This window comes from Xyrauchen texanus, chromosome 8 (assembly GCF_025860055.1).
Source record: "Xyrauchen texanus isolate HMW12.3.18 chromosome 8, RBS_HiC_50CHRs, whole genome shotgun sequence".
NCBI lineage: Eukaryota > Metazoa > Chordata > Actinopteri > Cypriniformes > Catostomidae > Xyrauchen > Xyrauchen texanus.
The window spans coordinates 19,052,995-19,074,756 of NC_068283.1; the positions used below are offsets into that span (position 1 = coordinate 19,052,995).

General features: G+C 36.6%; 1 protein-coding gene across 4 annotated transcripts in view; it reads left to right on the forward strand.

Annotated features, from left to right (window-relative positions):
• Positions 1–21,762, forward strand: part of LOC127647334 (lethal(2) giant larvae protein homolog 1-like) — a 56,450-nt gene that overhangs the window by 31,851 nt on the left and 2,837 nt on the right. The window contains exons 6-22 of one of the 4 annotated variants that reach the window (XM_052131510.1): positions 3,905–4,067; positions 4,805–4,940; positions 6,268–6,322; positions 6,413–6,567; positions 8,911–9,131; positions 9,571–9,638; positions 9,829–9,982; positions 11,511–11,615; positions 12,218–12,510; positions 12,778–12,931; positions 14,700–14,841; positions 17,667–17,950; positions 19,000–19,264; positions 19,369–19,483; positions 20,352–20,431; positions 20,799–20,922; positions 21,207–21,308. In XM_052131510.1, coding sequence (XP_051987470.1) covers positions 3,905–4,067; positions 4,805–4,940; positions 6,268–6,322; positions 6,413–6,567; positions 8,911–9,131; positions 9,571–9,638; positions 9,829–9,982; positions 11,511–11,615; positions 12,218–12,510; positions 12,778–12,931; positions 14,700–14,841; positions 17,667–17,950; positions 19,000–19,264; positions 19,369–19,483; positions 20,352–20,431; positions 20,799–20,922; positions 21,207–21,285 — 2,593 coding nt within the window. In that variant the 3' untranslated portion in view covers positions 21,286–21,308. The remainder of the gene's footprint in view (positions 1–3,904; positions 4,068–4,804; positions 4,941–6,267; positions 6,323–6,412; positions 6,568–8,910; positions 9,132–9,570; positions 9,639–9,828; positions 9,983–11,510; positions 11,616–12,217; positions 12,511–12,777; positions 12,932–14,699; positions 14,842–17,666; positions 17,951–18,999; positions 19,265–19,368; positions 19,484–20,351; positions 20,432–20,798; positions 20,923–21,206; positions 21,309–21,762) is intronic. The other 3 variants (XM_052131512.1, XM_052131511.1, XM_052131513.1) reach the window with 3 other exon arrangements.

The window sequence follows — 21,762 nt, forward strand, 5'->3', positions numbered from 1 at the left end:
ACTGACTACGAAGTTGCAACATTCATCTGTTACTCTCTTCCACCCAGCCGTGTATGTGTGAAACCAAACATGTATTAAAGGGATAAAAATAAAAAAATCTTCTATTTACCTTCAAATCACCATAAACCTGAATTATGTATTTTTCTGTGGTACAAAATGTATGCAAAATTACCAGGCTCCTTGCACTGAATGTGGATGGAGACCATTGGCTGTAAAGCTCCAAAAAGTGCTATAACAATCATAGGCCATGTGACTTATGCACTAAATTCCAAGTCCTCTGAAGCAACACAAGAGATTTGTGTGAGGAAAAGGCTTACATTTAAGTTGTTATTCAGTTAAGTTTCTTACGGAAAGTTTTAGTGACATTTTGCTTTTTTGTGTGTGCTATACGTTTAAAACATTGACTCTCTTTCCACAACTGCGCTCAAATAGACTTTCTGCATCTCATGGCAAAATTCCCACCCCCCAATCTTTGCCTCTGTGGCTCAGGACCCAGATTCCATAGCTTGTGTGCTTACCTCATAAAATAAGCATTTGGGGACTCCCTCCCATCTGAAAAGACACTACATGAGGCTAATGAAATTGCACCAGGACCATTTATTTATTGTCTTTTCCTCTTTTGGTCCTATGCTCCAAGGGTGCTTTTGTCATATGCTCATGGACACTTTGAACTAGGGAAGGAGCCTTCCTGATTCGCTCAAAGCTAAATGTCCTTTCTTGCCCCCAGCTGTGGCCTTCTGTTACTCTGTCAGGAGAGCGTCATACTGCTCAAGTTCAAGTCACTGAGTTCACTCCTCAATGGGTAGATGTTCGCAGTTCGGAATTGCCTCTATCTCGCTGTTTCAATGAGATGTATAACCAGTGGCAGAAACTTTTTTTTCACTAATGGGCAATATTTGCAACCAAAAATTTATTTACAGGCGTATATCTTTTTACCTTTTATGATGGCATTATTATTTTTATTTTTTTTACATATTGCTCAGTGTGTTGTGTCTGTCAAACACTTAAAGGGATAGTTCAACCAAAATTGAAAATGGTCATCAATGACTATGCAATAAAATATTTTTTTGGGTATATTTCAGTTATAATGATCATTTTGTTTACATATTAAATAAATATCTCTCGGCTAATGTTGTAAATTATACAGGGATCCTTTTAACTTGGTACATTATAAACATATTAAAAAGAACCAACAGGGCCCAAACTATTTTTTTGAATGGGCATAATACTTGACACAACCAAAAACTAAAGTAAACTTTAAAGTAGAAGGAAAAGATCTTGGGATTTAATAATCAATGATGGTCATTTAAATGAAGATTGCGATTAATCTGAAAATCAATATTTTTTCCCAGCCCTGTCATCTTAAATATCTGGGGCATTTGTGTCACTTTTGATGGCTTTTTTGTTTGCTCCTAACATTTTAAGATGTCAGCTAAATTAACTATTCAGTTGTCATTATACAAATATTTAGAAATATTTAATATGTCAGCCTTTAAGAAGTCTGTTTTTCCAGTTGCCTGTAATTATGCCTATTTCAAGGCAGGGAATCACACTAGCTAGTCATCTTACGCTCTTAAAGATGTTGTTTAACTGTGAGAGAAATTACAGCTTTGCCAGTGTGCCCTCTTGCAGATATAGCCTGGATGGTTAAATGTGGCCTTCATCTGCTTCTGAGAGACCTTGAACTACTCATTAACGGAGTACAATTTAGAGTAATGGGCATCCGATCTGTGGCACTGGTAATAAGTATGTGTCAGCCAGGAAACTGTTGAACAAAATGCTATTGTACCATGTGCCAAAACTCTTGGGCCCCAGCCGAGGATGCGTTTAAAATGGAGGATATAAGCTTTGCACACTCATCTTTGGGAATCAGCAGGATGCTGGCAATTGCTCTTTTGGCTTTGTAAAAGTATTGTTGTTTTTTGAATCTTTAAGGTATTATATACGCCTAGATTTGTATTCCTTGCCACAGTCGCCTTCGGCTTGCTCACTGGGACTCTAAATACATACTTGTATATAAACACCATTCTCAATCATATTTTATCAAACTACACAAAGATGAATATGACTTCATAGAAATTAAAGTATAATTTTTTGTAAAGCTTTGAAACGATAGGTGTTGTGAAAGCGCTACACAAATAAACATTTCTTGACTTGACTAGATTGACTTTTGTTGTTTTTGTAAGCATGAAACCTAATATGCATCCGCTGCGGTCCAAACATCTTCGCATAATCTCTCAGAAGACCATGGGTATTGGAAAGCCAAGCTGATCTGAAACTGTTAAGTCTGCACTACTTGTTCTATTAAATATAATCTAAAACTTCCCTCTATTATTACAGTTTGGAAGACAATCCACATAACAGACTCCATTTGAACTTTAGTAGATAAGTTCAGCCTTCAGGTGTGCTGTGCACTTTCCATTTTTAAAAGCTTCATAAATTCTATTAAATTTAATGGGCTAGTTCACCCAAAAATGTACATTCTCTCATCATTTACTCTCCATCCCAGATGTGCATGGCTTTCTTTCTTCTGATGGACACAACTGAAACTTTTATAGAAAATATTTCAGCTCTGAGAGCTGAGATATTCTATTAAAAATCTTTGTGTTCCGCAGAAGGAAAGAAAGACATTCACATTTGGGATTTCATGAGGGTGAGTCTCTCACGGAGTACATGTACATCCATTTTTTTTTTTTTTTTTTCTTCAATCAGGCTAAACCAATAATTTGGAAAATGTTAGATTTTTGGGAAGTCGGACTAGCAGACTTAATGCAATTTTAGCTCTGCTTCCATCAAGTATACACGCTAATCACAATTGGTCTCTTGTGTCTGCAAAACCCCACTGTGCATCTATATGCACTAAATGAATGACAGAATGTTTGACTGCTTAATTGACAAAATGTTTGATGTTCTAGATCTAACGATTTGTTACCAGTTATATTCGCAAACTGAATTATGATTGGTTTGTATCAAACAGTCAATTTTAAGCACTGTAATGTCTTCCCCTGACAATTTTTGGGATGAATGTTCCTTTTAAAAGCCTCAAGTTTTAAATTTGTGTGTTTGTGTAAAATGGTCTCTTGTGGCTTTTCTCATCCAAAGCCAAGCCACCCAACAGCTACTCCAGTCCATCTTTTCCATGTGTTCCTCCCCCCCTCCCCCCCCCCTTCATGGTTACATCTCATCATGCCTCTGTGGGTATACCATGCACATTCCAGCTCTTGTATCCATGTCACAGCCACAGAGGTATCCCGGATTGTGGCTTTGGATTGGTCATCATTTTTGTTTGGTTTTCAAACTGAATTTAAGCTTGTCAGCATCTGATAATATTATGTCAACTTCTGCAGTGTTCTACATATGAACAGCTTATGTATATAAAAAAAATAACTTTATTGAGCTTCATATTTTCTTTCCATTTCACCCTTTTATTTATTTTTTTCAAACATGAATCAAAGTAATGGTTACCAAATGTTCAACAAATTGTCTGAAAGCTTAGAGTTTGGTTTGTTCTTCACACACTGCACATTTTTATTAAATGCTCTATTTGAAATTCTTTTCCACACAATCCTGTTTGATTGTGGTGAGAATAAAAGTGTTGACTGAAGTTTTGCTGTGATAATGTTGAGGCTTTCTGTAGCCTCAATTGTGCACTTCAGTTCAGTGTTTGGAGAGCAAAGTGGTGTGTACTCAGACATTTGGTTTTTCGGCAAACAGAAATGCAATAGAGCAGCACTACAAGGAGAATAAATCTTCCAAATGTTCCCTTGTGCAGCGTTGTGCTCCATTTTTATTTATTTTTTTCATCTGCCTGTTGTTTTTCTGTATCTTCCTGTGCTTCACTCCAGATGAATAAAATCTTTCTGTTTGTAATGATCTTCACATTTCTTGGTATTCCCCTCTTCAGCGTTCCAGATAAGTACAAGTGTGGGAAATCATTGGGGCCTGTGGAGTCCCTACAGGAACATCCAAAGGACTCAGATAAAATCCTCATTGGATACAGCAGAGGTCTGGTTGTACTTTGGGACCTTAACAGTCGACACATAGACAATGTCTTCCTTGGAAAACAGGTGTGTGTGTGCGCGTGCATGTCTGTGTGTATGCAAGTTCAGGGTCTCTCCAGTGGCTTTCAACACGCTGTGGGTTCATGTGGTTTTTGCACAGAATTAAAAATAGAAATGCAGACATCAGGGTTTTGAGGTCTGTCTGCAGATGTCAAATAATTGTTAGAAAGTGCACACTCAAACTACCAAAACCTAATGAGCTACTGCTCTTGCTGTTGTCCTGCAAGGCAGCATCCTAACCAGCATGGAACTTCATAATTGATGTATTTGAAGCATTCTTAAAAATCAGATTTTCACATTTAGCCTTTTGATAAACTAAAATGTGATACTCTTAAGCATAGAAATATGTAGCATAATCATTATTTAATATTAGGTAAATTAATATATATTTATTTTTAATTATATTTCATACAAATTTTTCAGTATTGATTGAAATACAAGTATAATGTTTGTAATTTACATTCTGTAAGTTTGTCACTTTAGTTTAGTTGCTTACCTTTTAGAAGAGCCTTTGCATAAGTCTTTTTATTCAGCTCTCTAGTGGTTTTGGAAAGAGAAGCACCAGCTTTCAAAATCATTAAGTCAAGATATCTGTTAAAGATTGCTTAAATTACATCTTTAAATCAGGAGTTCTTGATGTCAAGTTTCATGTGCAGATGGTTTAACTTGAAACCTTTGGCTCTGTGTCATCATCTTTTGTCTTTTTTGATGTCTCGTATTGTGCTGGACTGTCACTCCTGCAGCAGCTGGAGAGTTTGGTCTGGGAACGTTCGGGGAACAGCTTTGTCAGTTCCCATAGTGATGGTGGATACATGGTGTGGGCTGTCAGCAGCAGCAATCGCTGCACTCATGATCCCGTCTCTTCCACCATACCATATGGTGAGCCACAGGCCATGCCAGTTACTCTTTCTTTCTTTCTTATTGTTAGCAGTGTTTTTGGCTGATTGATGTGCAAATGTATTATACCAGTCAAATGTTTGGACACACTTATTCATTCTTAATTATGACTACTTTTCACATTTTAGAATAATAGTGAAGTCAACTGTGAAATAAAACAAATGGAAGTTTAAAAAAAAAAAGGTGATAGAAGCACAAATTTAATGGTATAGTTTGCCCTAAAATGAACATTCTCTCGTCATTTACTCACCCTCCTGGTGTCCCAGATGTGTATACATTTCTTCTGCTGAGCAAAAATTATGATTTATTTTTAGAAGAATATCTCTGCTCTGTAGGGTCATACAATGCTAGTGAATGGTGACCAAAATTTTAATCCACATAATGGCAACATAAAAATACTCCAGACAACTCTGGTGGTTAAATCGTTATCCTCTGAAGTTATATGACTTCACTTTCTCCTTCTGTTTTTGGTGATTCACATTCTTCATGCATTTATACGGATTACTTTTATGCTGCCTTTATGTGGATTTTGGAGCTTAAATTTTTTTGGCACCCATTCACTTACATTGTAGAGTTACAGAGCTGAAATATTCTTCTAAAAGGCATGAGGGTGAGTAAATGATGAGAGAATTTTCCTTTTTGGGTAAACTGTCCCTTTAATGTGGATAGCATTGTCCATGTGATTTTGTTTTATCTTGGAACAGTTTAATGAAAATTTAGCCACCCTTTGCCTTGAGTACAGCTCTGCACACTCTGGTCATTTAGTCAATCAACTTCATGAGTTGCATCCTAAGATGCATTTTAAACAGTTAAAGTAGATCCCATGTATGATGTAGGCACAATTTATTTGTCAACAAATCTAATTTACAGCGTTGGCATGAGCTTTTGATTTGAGGTAATAAGAAACATGAATGCAGTTAAGTGTGTCCAAACTTTTGATTGTTAGTGTATTTATTGCAGTAGCCACAAACTCTTAGACGCCTGGTCACCCTGTAATGTGTGTTTAACTGACACAAAGTCAAGAAAATGTTGTTCTATAGTAAAGTTTCAAGTCCATTTGACTTTTGTAATAGGCCATTCAAATCCCTCTCCAGACCTATTAAAGGGATCATAAACCTCTTTATGAAAAGAAACTTCACTATTAGCCGATGGTTTGTTGACTCAGACGTTAAAAATTGGAAAATATCCATAGAACCCCAAACAGTTTGTGTTTTGCTCTTCCATGTTTACTACTTTCTGCCAAGATTTTGAATGGTTTCTGTCCAACTGTCTTTCTCATGGTTTTTCCCCTCTGTGTTACTCATCTCAGGCCCTTTTCCCTGCAAAGCCGTGAACAAGATATTGTGGAGAACAACAGAATCAGGGTTCGTGCTGTAGTGTGTGAAAAATTAAATCCTTTAATCGCATGTTTCGGTTCTGCCTGTCTGACATAAGATCTCCTAATTTCTCTGCAGAGCTCCTCTAGTGCTGTTCAGTGGCGGTATGCCCAGAGCGAGCTATGGAGACAGACACTGCTTAACCATCCTACAAGACCACAACCACGTCACACTTGACTTCACCTCCCGTGTCATAGACTTCTTCACCATTCACTGCACAGACAGAGATCAGGGTGAGCAGGCCATGCTTGTGTGGGATGGGGTTGCCTGGTGGTTAAATACCTGGGCTGATAAACTAAAGGGGGTTCTCAATTATTTATTTTTTTCTTATTGTATATATAAAGTCATGGACCTTTCTATTGTGAATATAATTTTTAATTTGGGGATCAGAAATAAGACTGACTGTCTTTGAAGTTCATCCTAGAATAACTGCAGAAGTTCACATAGATGCAATTGTCCTTGTTAGTTGGCTGATGAAGGGTTTTGTTGGCAATAAAATGATAGCTTATGTATTCCATTTCAAGAGTGTAGTCCATCAGTAGACAAAGGTGATGCAGGCAGAGATCATTGATGTGGTGCATTGCAGTTCGACCTGCAGGTCATTTCGGTGATGTTTGGTGGGGTCAGTTCTAAGTTGAAGGTTCAGGCAGTGGCATATGAAGTATCCGATGGCTTACAGTTGGAGTTGGCATCAGTTCATCCTCTGAAGTCAAAAGACTGAAGTGATGTCTGGCTGGTACCGGCTGTAGTTTGTCATCATCTCTCAGCGACACGTAGGAGTGGAGTCCGACACAAAGCAGGAACGGAGCTGGATCTGGCAGGCTTTGGTAACCTCGGGAAATGAATGAAGACATGGAAACAAATAGAATAATATTAGCGTAGATGCATTACATTTTATTGCAGAGTTCTAGATCACGATCACAGTTTCTGGCTCCGGCAGACCTAACTTAACTAAAGCAGCCTAATTGTGGGTTGAAGGATAAATTAGGTGTATGCCTTGCTAAATAGATGAGTCTTGAGTCTAGACTTAAACTGAGGGAGTGTGTCTGCATCTCGAACCTTGTTAGGGAGAATATTCCATAGTTTAGGAGCCAAATATGAAAAGGATCTACCTCCTTTTGTGGATTTTGATATTCTTGGAATTATTAACAAGCCAGAATTTTGTGATAATAATGTAGTTAAAATAATTTTAAAATGAATGCGAAATTTAACAGTTAGCCAATGTAACGATGATAAAATATTTATTCTCGTCAGCTCTCTGACTGCTGCAATTTTTAACCAATTGAAGTTTATTTATTGATCTTGCTGGACATCCTCCCAGTAAGGCATTACAATAATCTAGTCTTGAGGTCATGAACGCATTAATTAGTTTTTCGGCAACAGAGAGCATGTGTCTTAATTTAGCAATAATAACGTGCTATGGAAGAATGCTGTTCTACAAACATTGGTAATTTGATTTTCAAAGGACAGATTGATATCAAATATGACCCCTAAGTTCTCTTTTGTCATAACAATGAATTTCTTAGATAAAAACAAAACGTATAAATCGCTAGTATGATTCAAAATGCATCCTTTATAGGTTCTCCGTAATTGTTACTGTACGGCTTAGAAGTATGAAATACACGTAGAATGCATATAGTATTTCAAAAAGCAGGGAAGGTTAGGGTTAAGTTTAGGGGTAGTGGTTGGTGTAGGGTTTTTGTGGGACCCTATATAAACTGTATGGTAAAATTGAATGGGGGGTCTAACACTATTTGCCCTTAGTGCAAAGAGGATGCTTTTTTTGCCATTTACACTAAGTATCAAAATTCTCTGCCTTCTATATTTATTTTTATAATTATCAGTTGCACATTCACATCGTGTAATGACAACCTATAAAGGATGTATTTTGCACATTACCTATTAGGTATCTTTTGTTTTTACCTAATAAGATAATTGTTAGGAAAAACAAATGTAAAGAGGCTATTAGGCGAGGGTAAGAAATCAACTGAACAAAGGGCTAATAAATACCTTTTTAATTCCAAACAAGCCCAAACTTGTCCCTTACAAGTCCAATTATTAGTAATTAATTACGGTCTAATTTCTGATCCCAAAACGAAAGTGTTACCATTTTCGTTTTTTTGAGTTTTGCTCTGCTCTAAACTAGCTTTATGTAGCAAACTGAGTATTTTTGAGTTTAACTGGCTCGCAATTCATGAGTGAATAGTCCTTTTTTGAGTCTGTTCTTCTATTTCTACAAATCCATTTAAATTATTCATTAGTGAATCGGTCTGAATCAAAATGATTTGAATCAAGTCCTTGTCCAGTAATTTCAAATGATTGGAAAGGTAATGGGGAAATTCATCAGTCAAAAAGTGTCAGAACCCTGGCAAAAGGTCATTGGTTCAAACCCCACAAGGGCTAAGCCATTACAAGCCATTACTGTTGTGCCCTTGGGCATGGGACTAGGCCCCAGGTTGCTCCTGGGACATTTTATCTATTATAACTTTAAATCATTGATAATTGTTTTTTCTTCTGTTATATGGCAACTTTTGTTTCCTGTGCATGTACCTTAGTTGCAATTTTTTTCTGTCCAGTAGAATTTGATGACCCTTCAGCCCTTGTTGTTCTTTTGGAAGAAGAGCTGGTGGTGATTGACCTTCAGATGGCTGGCTGGCCCACAGTACCTGCTCCTTACCTGGCTCCTCTACACTCCTCCGCCATCACCTGTTCATGCCACATCTCAAATGTGCCGCCCAAGCTGTGGGAGCGAGTGATCAATGCTGGCCAACAACAGTGTCCTCTGCAGAACTTTGAGGTGAGTGAATGGGAGCTCGGACTTCACAGGTGACTCGTAAGCGGAGCTTAAGTTGTGATTATGTTGATGACTAAGATCTGGTGCTCTGGAGCCATTTTCCGGAGTTGTCAGATCTCAACTTAATGCTTAAGATAATGCAAGCAGTTTCTGGAAAACGAACACCGATGACAAGCCCCCACCCAGAACACCACTCTTCATTTTAGGTTATTGTTTTATATAAATGAATCAGTTTAATACCATAAGCTCATACTGTATTTTTAGATTTAACAGTTCAATGGTGTGACATTCTGAAAGGGATTTTATTTAACGACTGTCAATAAAACATAAACCAGCATCAAAGTCCTTGTTATTTCATCAGTAAATTTAAAGATTTAAATGCCAGATGTTTTTTTTCCCCTTTTTGTTAATGTGGTGATGTTTCCTCTATATATTTTCACAGAATTGGCCGATATGTGGAGGGAAAAACTTAGCACCTGATCCAAAGCAGAAAGAACTGCTGTTAACTGGGTGAGTGTTTTTCTTTTTATTGCTGTGCTCCAGTGTCTCATTGCAAATCATAGCAAATTAAATAAGTTTATTTGCTTCAATGTTTATTAAAGGTCAAGATGAAACATCCTATAGGCCTTGTTGAATCGGATAACATTCTGTTTATTTAGATCATATGTCAAAATGATGTACTTTGTTTTCATTGTTTTAGTCACGAAGATGGCACAGTGCGTTTTTGGGATGCGTCTGGAGTGTCGCTCAAACCACTGTACAAACTTGGCACGGCTAACATCTTTCAAACCGACTGTGACCACAACGACAGCCTGACCCAGGCCGGGGAGGAGGAATGGCCTCCTTTTAGAAAGGTCAGGGATTTATGGGAGATTTATTCTGTTTTTCACCATTAAAACAAAAGGATAGTTCATCCCAAAAATGAAAATGCTGTCATTATTTGCTTACTGTCATCTTGTTCCCAATCTGACTCTCTGAAGCACAAAAAGAGAACTGTATTATACAAGCAGCTATTTTCGGTTCAATGAAAGTCCATGGGGACCATGGACGGCTGTGATGACCATTTATTTGGAAAGAGCAGTTCTGAAAGAGTATTCTGCTAGTCATATGTGGTTGGAACAACATGAGGGTGAATAGTGAGTACATAGTAATTTTTGACTGAACTATCTCTTCAAAAAGGGGAAGTGTGTGTAATTTCAATTCTTCAACACTTAATTCTGTCCCAGTTTAATGTGCAGAGACAATTATAAATAATTATCAGAATCAAATTATGTTTGGTGTTGCTAGTGTTTCAGAAATGAATCGCGTCACCTGAATTCTTGGTGACGTGGTGATGTTTTACTTGATTTTATTTTACGCTGCTGTTTTTCTTTTTCAAGGGCAACTTTAGCTCAAAAGTTTCTTAACCTCTCTCTTCTCTTTTTGTTTTCCTAACCCACCTTATCATCTGCTTCTGCTTCACAAATGTAGTGTTTGACTGAAGTCTGGCATGTGGCCCATTTTAGCATATGGGATTCACACTGGATTCATTTCCTGTTGCACCATAATTCAAATCAGACTGTCTGTCTATGGGCTGAATTGCTTCGCTAGCATCTGAAGAAGCACATTTCTGCTCTGAATGGCACTTCTGCGTTGCCTGTTTTACTGATATTTTTTCATAACATGTATGTTTCTACCTTTTTCTTTGTAGTTTGACCGCAGCTGTGGGGCTGGGAGCAGACATGTTGTTTAGGGTCAATGTGTCTAGAGGGGAAGGAAATATAGTCTTGTATTGTTCATGTATTATATTGTTCATCACATATATGTAAGTGTAGATATATGAGCATGTGATGTTTTCTTTCTGTAAGGCTGTGGTTTATAATGTAAGACAATGTATGAAAATGTCTTTGTGCTATATAACTAAATGAAAAAAGGGCATTTATTTAAAAGAAAGATAGCACAAGCACTCTTCAAGAAAAACTTTTACTAAAGGTTTAGGTTTGAAATGATACAATAGATATTATATCATACATTCACAACTGACTCTTGATCATAACTCATTTGAAGATGCCACTTGATTTGATGTTTTGTTATTTGGTACAATGACAATCATACACTTTATGTGTGACTTAAGTGTCCAAAAGTGTTCAGATTTGGCCTGTTGACCATAAAAGACCACTCAAGAACGTCTTTTATTTATTTTTCTTCTTTGACAAGGTGTGGAAGGTTTGTTGTTTTTCTTTGTGACCGCAAGAATGTACTTCATTGGCTCAGGTGTGTTTTTGTAACATTAATTCTTCTTGAATAGGATATTGCAGCTCTTATGTTTGTGCAGCCTCAAGAATCTATAAAAATATAATAACAAAGAATAACAATTTCTGTTTGCTTTTAATTTATTTCCAGGTGGGCTGTTTTGACCCATATAGTGATGATCCCAGACTAGGAATCCAGAAGATCAGCCTCTGTAAATATAGTGGGAAAATGGTGGTGGCTGGCACTGCTGGACAAGTATGGTCACAAAATGTTTTTATTATTATTATTGTTTTATTATTTTTTATGATTTATGCAAAAATATTTATTAGGACTACCAATAGATTACCATTTTCAGTTGCTATTGCAATTTAATGAAAGTTTTTTTGTGTGTGTGCGCATTCATTCATTCATTCATTCATTCATATTTGTAACCAATTTTTTTGCAATTCTAGTCTGCCAAAGTTCTGCTACATGGTGTGTATCTCTTATTGGTGATAGTTCATGCTTGCTCAGTTTTTAAAAACAATTCCACCATACAAAGCCTGCAAATTAGTCTTGTTAAAGTTTAATGTTGATTTATCTCAATTTAGCTCTTAAGAAGGCCTTTTGCCTCTGTGGGGTTGTGTATGTTTTAAATGCTACAAACTGACTTTAGGACACTGACAGAACAGAACATAATGGATGTATTGTGAAATAAAAGTGTAAAAGTGCACCTTATTTAACAGCGTTGGATCTGTTTACTGTAATTGGTCACATTAACTTAGTAATTATAAATCATAGTAATAATAATTATAATTCATTATTTTTCTCAGAACAATCAGTATTAGTAAAGTCATAACCATTGCTTTTGTTTACAGGTTATAGTTATGGTTCTTGGTGATGAAAAGTCTGATCACATGATTGATGTAGCCACAGTGGATCTTCTCCAGGACCGGGAGGGTTTTACGTGGAAGGGTCACGACCGGCTGCCTCCTAAGAGCGGCTCTGTGGTGTTTGCTCCTGGATTCCAGCCAGTCGTCCTGGTGCAGTGCATGCCCCCCGCAGCCGTTACCGCGGTAACTCTGAATGCTGAGTGGAACCTTATTGCGTTTGGCACTAGTCATGGGTTTGGCCTCTTTGACTACCATCGGCGAAGTCCAGTGCTGGCGAGGTAAATCAGGGGGCCATCTGAGGCTTTGTTACTTTGCCAAATTGTTGTTCAGGACCACTATTAATGCTGCATTATCTGCTTCGGCTTCAAAAAAAAAGAGTAGTCTAATTTGCCATGACATTATTAATATATTCTGAATGTGCATTTCCTTCAGCAATTACATTGCATGATAGCTTTATACGATATAAATAAAATTTTTTGTTTTTGAGTGATTCAATAAGGATTTTGAGGGTTATGCACTTACTGAGGTTTGTGTTTTTGCTGTAGGTGCACTCTACACCCCAATGATTCTCTGGCTATGGAGGGCCCTCTCTCGCGAGTGAAGTCTCTAAAGAAATCCTTACGGCAATCCTTCAGAAGAATCCGGAAGAGCAGAGTTTCAGGAAAGAAACGTGCTGTGGTTAATAGTCCCACCTGTAAAGTGAGTGCCTAATTGATATTCCCAGGCCTGGAAAAGTAATAAATCAATAATGGCATGGAAAGTACTTGAACTTGAAAGTCGTGAACATAGATTCTTCAGGGTTTCTGCGGGTCTTAAAAAGTCTTAATTCGCCCTTCTGCAAAATAAGGCCTTAAAAAGCTTCTTAAATCAGAGCAACAAGTTTTTAATTCATAAGGTCATGTCATTAAATGTTGTATGAGGGATTTCTTTCTTGTTGCGTTTAAGTAGGGTGTATCCTGGTGTCCGGACAATTCTCTAAACATTGTAATTATGTCCTGGTTTCAGCTGTTAGGCTCACTAATTTTTTTTTTCTGCTTACATTTGGTGTACTCCTTTTCCTTCTCGTTATTGTCTTTGGTATTGTTTGCAGAGAAGAGAAGCAATTTCAAAGCCTTGCACATTGATTTGACGATACTTTCATTCTTGTCTTTCTGCAAATCTGCTGAAATGTATCTGGATACCATAACAATAACTTCATACGCTTGGCGCGCACTCTTTGTCATCCTGTCAGTCAGCACAAGTAAAAATACACCTATAAAAATGTGTTTTCAACAACGAGCTGAAAGAACCCGATCCATGTCTTCGTGCAGCACGTGAATATTCAAGCGAGTATTTTTCTGAAATTTTAATTTCCTTTTGAGCACGGAGGTAAATCAGACAATGTCACATTTACACTGCATTTTTACGTAGTACAAGCATTTATGTTCGGATGTGGGGGTTGTATTTAGAAATTTTGTGAAGTCATTTCATAATAACACATGCAATATGACATCATATGGATAGGATAGGATACATGGAATTTGTACATTTAAAAAAAAAAAGCTAAAATATGGTTGAATCGTGAAAACTAAATCTAAAATAAAATGTCAATTTTCACAAACTATATAGCCTATACAGTTAAGTGCAACATTTTGCATACCGGTAATCCTTTTGTTTTATAAGTTTCCACACCCCTTTCACAATGTATAAAAATAGCCTATAAGAGATTACATTTTTATTTTTTATGTAGTATTGCCCTTCAAAAGCTTCATAACACAAAATGTACACTTATTTACACACATCATACTGTTCAAAAGTTTGCACCCCATGGTTCTTGTGTTTCCTTCTTGAGCATCAATAGTTGTTTGCACCTTTTGTAATAGTTGTGTATTTCTCCCTCAATTGTCAAAATCTGGACCTCATATATAGCCAATGTTGGGAAGAACTGAAATGTGCAGAAGATGCAAATAAACCAAATCATTTTACTGTAGTTGGGGTTTTTTTCTTAAGGAAAGTGGACATCTTCACTGCTCAGGACAAAGCAGGGATTCATGAACAATTATTACACAAACAGTCATTGATCATCGAGAAAGCAACACACCATATTAGAAACCAAGGGAAGGTAAACTTCTAAACAGGATCATGTGTATTAATTCAGTATCTATTTTGTCATGTGGAATATGTGTAATGTCAAATAGCTTCTGTGGGGCCGTACTAAATAAAAACAAAATGCAATTTTTATGATCTTTTTTTTTTTAAACGAGGGACCCCCTTCATTGATTCCTTAAATGTTCTTTAGTTGATCTTAAAATGGTCTTAAAGTCTTAAATTTAGCTTCATAAAACCTGCAGAAACCCTGGTTTTTAAAAATTTGAGTTTGATTTTCTGCATGATTTCATTAAGAATATCATATGGATTTCTTGATATTAAGCAATTAGAATCTTGTTGGTGTTTATTTTGTGAAAGATCCTCATGGTTCTTGCTTTAGGTGCAGGAGGCTAATGCACATTTGGCAGAGCATGATGCGGAGGTGACACCGGTTCAGAGACGGATTGAGCCCCGCTCTGTTGATGATTCACTGTCTGGTGTGGTGCGCTGCCTCTGCTTCGCTGACACATTCCTCAGAGATGGTGAGAATAAACAAATTAATGAAAATTCAGATGAATGGATTTAAACTTGGTACAGTAAATGTTTCATTGCAGCTGAGAGTACAACAGTTTTATTGGTAGCTCCAAACAAAAACTTTTAATATAAACAAACACGCACGCTTGTTTTGTAGAGTTGAGTGTAGAGTGATTTGTAGAGCTTTGAAAATGCAGATTTCTGTTAGCACAGATTACAAGCGGGCCTGATTATAGGATACTGATACTATGAAAAATGTTTTCACAAACTTTCAAATAATTAAATCCCTTTTTAGGGTTGAATAACTGATTAAAATAATGTATACTCATTTTTCATTTTGAGTTGCATTTGATAGTGATTGAGCATGCAGTAATGTTCTGTGATTGTCGATCTTTGATGTGGAAATTACAAAAAAAAAAAAAAAGAGTTAGCCTCATTACTGATTTGAAAAATTCAATTAATTTCATTCTTGGTTGTTATATTTGGTTCCCACCAGGGCCTTTTTATTCTGTCAGAATCAGACTAGAGAAAGAAAAACTACATCAGAAAGATGGTGAGTTTAGAGAGAAAAGAAATGCCCTCTTTTACATGTGTTTAGTTTTTTCTGTTCTGTGTGAAATGTGTGGGCTGTCCCTGAAGATTCTGCTGATGTGGATTTAGTTTAAAACCTGATCAAGGCTGTTACACACTCACCCACGTTTGTGATATTAAAGTAAGTGATTTATGCGGTTCCTGTATATTATGATGTCTGCATGGTCTGGGCCACATAAGCACAAAGCAAGCCTGCCTCATTTTTCTGCTCTGCAAATATATTTGAGCTCTTAACTCAAATAGACTTCCACAATAGTGATTAAATCATTTTTGGAGAGAGGGGAATTCTCCAAGAGGGAATTTCTGAACAAAGCAGTATTGTTTTATCAGTGCAATATATTGGATTTAAATAATGCACAATAATGGGGGGAAAATATCTTTGCCTTTAAGCATGTGTGTGTGGTTTGTTATTGGAACTTTTAATAGGTCAGGCCAGGTTAGTATTGTCTGAAACGGCTGTGCTGACTAAATAGGGGAAACATTTATTCACTACAAACATGGGTGGTAGGGGTGGGCGATATGACCAAAAGCTTAAATCACAGTGTGAATAATCTATATCACGATAACACTATATAATAAGAGTATATTTTTGTTGGAAAATCAATAAAAATTGGTTTATATTTTAAATAAGCAAATTGTAATGACTATATTTGCATAACCAATCAGTGAATTAAATACTTGCAGTATATACTCTTATTTCATTTTCTCTTTATTTGTAACTTGACAATAGTCATAGTTCAAAATAACTCAACTTTGTTTAAACTATTCTTACCATAATGCTAATAATAATTTCACATTATGTCACTTTTCAAATTAATATGTTGTTGACCAACATTATTATTATAAACTAAAGATCTTCCCAAAGCAATTCAACAAAGAAAATAATGCACAAGTAAAAAAAAAAAAAACTCCTAACCCTTTATGTAGAAAAATGTTTTGTTATCTAAACAATTAAAATAAAGAATAAATTCATATAAACACTTCTTGGAAAATTATTTACAAAAATGACAGAATTAATGCAAAGCACATCTTTGATTTCATAATATTATTTTGTCTGCTTCGTTTTTAGGAGGTAAATCAAGCTGTTTGTATTACAAGTGATTTATCGTCGTGTGAGAGTTTGCAGATTAACTTTTTCTGCTCTGTGTTGGCTTTTATGAACCTACACCCAGTGCTGGGCGCATTACTTGTGAATTGTTCAAATCAGACTGTCACTCTGTCAAATCAGATAATGATTACATTGTAAAAAATTAAATCAGTAATGTAATCTCATAATGACATTTTGGGGTAATATAATCCAATTACTTTTGGATTACTTTCAATGGCATTTGAGTAGGATAAAGATTTTAACATTAAAATTCAAAGATGAAAATTTACTTTATTACTAACAAAAAGAGCTCCTTATGACATTTTTATGAAATAAACATTAAATCTAACATCAGTGACAGTGCATGGCTAAAGTTTATAATTCAAAATACTGGGATATCAAGTTCATTTTAAGTGCATACAACAATAGCAATTTTATGAACATCAACATGAAACAATCAGAAAAAAAGAGTGATTAGGATGCTTAATAAAATATTACTTTACTATAAATTACTTTAATATAAATGTAATAAAAAATTTTTTATTGCTGTTGCCTTGTTAATATGTAATCATGTAATCTATAAAAAGTAACTGTAGTCCAATTATGAGTATTTAAAATGTAATTTAATCAAATTAATTACGACCTGCTCTTCATTTTCTTGACTTGTTTGGGAGTTATCCCGTTCTGTAAAGATGTTTTTTCCTGGGTCAATAATGACTGGGTAGTACGAGTGATCGCGCTCTCCACTCTCTTGTGAATATCAAGGCTGTGGCTGGACTTGCACCGGCTCCAGAAAAAGTGCAAGTGACACTCAAATGAAACACTGATGCAAAATATCTATCGATTGGCACTTTATATCATCACCACGATGTATGTCGTTGTAATGCCCAACACTACTGGACGGAATATGTGGTGTTTTAAACCACCTGAATCGTTGTTGAAGTTCTTACTATTCTGATGCACCCACATCAGCTCTTTTCCCTTACTACTACTTGACCATTGATGATGAAGTACTAATGTAGGTAGGCAGATGTAAAGTATAATTACTCGAACCGGTTTGAGAAACAATTAAAGTGTATGATAAAGGTTTATGATCTGTGCTCACCATGCCTGCCACCTGATCAGATCAGTTTTTTCCTCATCTTGGTCTCTCAGGAACACACCATGGTCCTACCATGTGGGCTGGCACAAACTCTGGCTCGGTTTACGCGTATGCTCTGGACGTCCCCTCTCAAGAGAAGTTCTCGGAGCAGAGCGTGGAGGCCCTGCTGGGTAAGGAGATCCAGCTGATGCACAGGGCTCCAGTGGTGTCCATTGCTGTTCTGGATGGTCGAGGGAACCCTCTGCCTGAGCCGTACGAAGTCTCGAGAGATCTGGCCAAAGCACCAGACATGCAGGGCAGCCACTCTGTTCTTATTATTTCTGAGGAGCAGTTTAAGGTGGGAACGTGAACTGGTTATGGTGGATTTATATAAAAAAAATGTTCCAGGTTCTTTGAACAACATTTTTGTCATGCTGCTGGTTGCCACAGAAAATAATGGGGCAAGGCATTACACTGGAATAAACATTAAAATACACTTTGACATTACACATGTTAATATGAGACTAATTAAAAAAAAATGCTTGCCAACCTGCAAAAGGGGACATGAAGTCATTAGAGGAATATTCTAGGTTCAATACAAGCTAAGCTCAATTTACATAATTTGTGACATAATGTTGATTACTACAAATATTCTCGACTCATCCCTCCTTAAAATTGAGGTTACAGTGAGGCACTTACAGTGGAAGTGAATGAGGCCCATTCTTGGAGCGTTTTAAGGCAGAAATGTGAAGCTTATAATTTTATAAAATTAATTCTTCTGTTTTATTTGAGCTGTAAAGTTGTTTAAACTTTAGTTTTTACGGTCATTTTAGAGTTTATGGCATTATACTGTCAATTCAGCAAAGTTGTAAAATGTAGTTTAATACAACTTCATACAGAAAATGTTAGTAAGCGATTTTAGCACAGATAATGTTATTTAATTAGTATAATGTAAACATGCATAATCTTGTGGCTATACTTTTGAAACATTTGAACATTTATGGATTGGTCCCATTCACTTCCATTGTAAGTGCCTCACTGTAACCCAGATTTTTGCTTTTTTTTTTTTGGGAGATCGGAGTTGAAATAAATAACTAATAACATAACATTATGCCATAAATGCGGTCAATTGAGCATAACTTCTATTGAGCTCAGAATATTCCTTTAACTGCAAAGAGACTTCTATTGCCAAATTCCATTACTGTATACTTGTTTCTCCTTTTGTTTTTAAAACGGGGATTGTGTATTATTTTCTGTGGTAACACTAATCAGCATGCCACATATGCTAGAGATGGATAATTTTTTTTATTAAAGGAATGTTCTATATTTATAATAAAGACTTTATTGAACATGCTTAATCTTCATACTTGAAAACAAATGCAACATCATTATTTTTGCAAACTATAGGTGTTCATGCTGCCTAAGGTAAATGCAAAGACCAAGTTCAAGTTGACCGCCCATGAAGGTTGTCGAGTACGGAAGGTGGCACTGTCAAACTTCACCAGCGTAACCTCTGAGGACTACTCCGAGAACACGCTAGTGTGCCTCACAAACCTCGGTGACATCCACGTGTTTAGTGTGCCAGCACTGAGACCACAAGTACGCTATGACTGCATCCGTAAAGAAGACATCAGTGGCATTGCCTCCTGTGTGTTCACCAAGACTGGACAAGGTTAGTAGACCGTGTGTTCTCAAAAGACGTGTTCCTAAATCATTTCCAGCTCTGAGCTCTTAAATGTCAAGGAAATTCAGTCATGGTATCTTCAATGTTTTCAGGATTCTACTTGATCTCGCCGTCAGAGTATGAGCGGTTCTCGCTGTCTGCCCGTGTGATCACAGAGCCACTGTGCCAGGTGGATGTGGAGCGACCTCATGACCTTTCTGAACACAGGTACTTAACATGAGACTGATTCCACTATTTTCAATTTCAGGCCGAAGTGTAATTTCTGTGCCTCTGGTGGCACCAAATGGATTAGAATTTTTTTTTTTTTTTTTATTATTCCCAAATATATGGAAGCTCACAAAGGCCATAAAGTAACTTTTGATCTTTTGTAAAGCAAGAGATGATGATAATAATAATGCATATACATCGTCTCTGTGGGCTTCTGTATGCTTGGGTTTGGAAACAGTGATGCTAGGGTAAGCATCAATGATAATATTGCTCATACTAAGGGTTGGGGATTTGAACAAACATTTTCATAAAAAATATCATATAGATATGGGGATGGCAGGGCTCCAAACTGTGACTAAAATGGTCGCAAATGCAACAAAAAATAAATAATTGTATCAATAATGTAAAATCAGTATAATTTTTATATGCGGTTGAGTCATATCATCTTTTGTGTTAATGAATTGCATTAAAGATGTGTCTTTATGCAACAACAAACAGTGTGAGCCTTGATATCTGATTAACGAACAAATGACTCGTTTACCTGGGTCATTTTAATGAATCGACTGAAAAGATTCACAAAAAGGGTTTGAACACTGGAGCTCAGATTAGCAGCTTAAATCACTTTCTCTGCGATTCAAAATGAGTCAGCCATCAGTAAGTTCACAACTGATTACAGGAATACTGGACATTTCAAACATGTGATTGTCGATAATGCACTGTTGAGGAATTTTGCTAATTTTGTTATACGAACAATTCACATTGAAGCGTTTCATGTAATTAGGGGTTAATTATGTCTTGAATGCTCAGAAAATAATAGATCTGCATTTTTGACTCATTTAATGTAATTTTTTTTATTTTATTTTTATAGCAGTTCTAGCATGACAGTCCCAACACAGGCTAATGGAACACATAAGACACAAGCAGAGGGCAAGTCTGTGGAAGCTGAAGGTAACGTTCTGCTTTTAAAAGTCTTAACAGGAAAATAAACTTATTTCTTCCCCCAAATAACTTCAATTACCCAGAATTTGTGTGGTTTTGTTTTAATGGAAATTGGTTTATAATTTGTCTTTTTTATCAAGTCTAATTTATGTACCAATACTTGGTTTAATGACTCATGCAGCAGTAAATTGACAATGCAAATCACAAAAAATTGAACTCTTCACTTCTCATGAAATAGGAGTTCATTGCTTTGGTTGAAAAGCCAAAAAATGTAAATAAGATACTGTATTACTCAAGCTACAGGCCCATTATTCATTCAAATACAGTGTCAATGAGTCAGCTGATATCATAATGATTTGTGATGTCACTCTGTCAGGGCTGTTGGAGGAAATGCGGAGTGCCTTGTCCTCGCCTGTCCTTGATTCTCCAAACAGCAGCGCTGATATCAATCTGGACACCACTGGTGAGCTCACCATGGAGGACGTCAAAGACTACTTAATGTGAGCTTTCTTTATTTAACTGTTCTCTTCTATTAGGCTTTGTTCATACATTTTAAATTGACTGTGTGCGGTCATTTTGCATTTTTCAAGTGATTCAATCAGATCTGTTTGTTCAAACATGTAGTCAATAACTGGTATATCTTCATAAGCTGCCATGATTTTAATCGGATTTCAAACCACATATGGTCTACAAAATAACTAGACTGATTTGATTGGGATATGTAAAATAAATAATCTCATTTTAGCTGCCTGTCTGTGTGTATTTTGGGTTTTGACTTCTTCAGGAGTGTGGATGAAGCTGAGAATAACTTCAGGAACATCAGTGAAGAGGATGGAAGGCCTCCTGGAATCCTCATCAGCTGAGACGAGCTGGCAGACAGCTTGAGGTGAGGAACCAGCTGTGACGGACTGGTCTGTGGAGATTAGACTGGATATTTGTTATTGGATACAGATGGGAGGCGTGCCTGACTGAGGAAACAGACCCCCACTGAGTCTGCCTGTTTAATGTGTACATCCGTGCTTAACTTTGCACAAGAATTTTCTTTTGGGGGTGTGTGCACCATTAAGGCATTGGCCAGAGTATCAAGCCAGCAGGCTGATGATACTAGTAGGAGTTAAAGAGACAAAACTGTGGACTTACAGGTGTAGTTCACACATATATGAAAATTCTGTCATTTACTCACTCTTTTTGTATCGAAATTGTATGACTCATAAAATACAAAATGAAGTTGTGTAGCTCCAAAATGACACACAAGCGCTTGCAGAGGTATTTAAAGGGTTAGTTCACCCAAAAATGAAAATGATCCCATAATTTACTCACCCTCAAACATCATAGGTGTA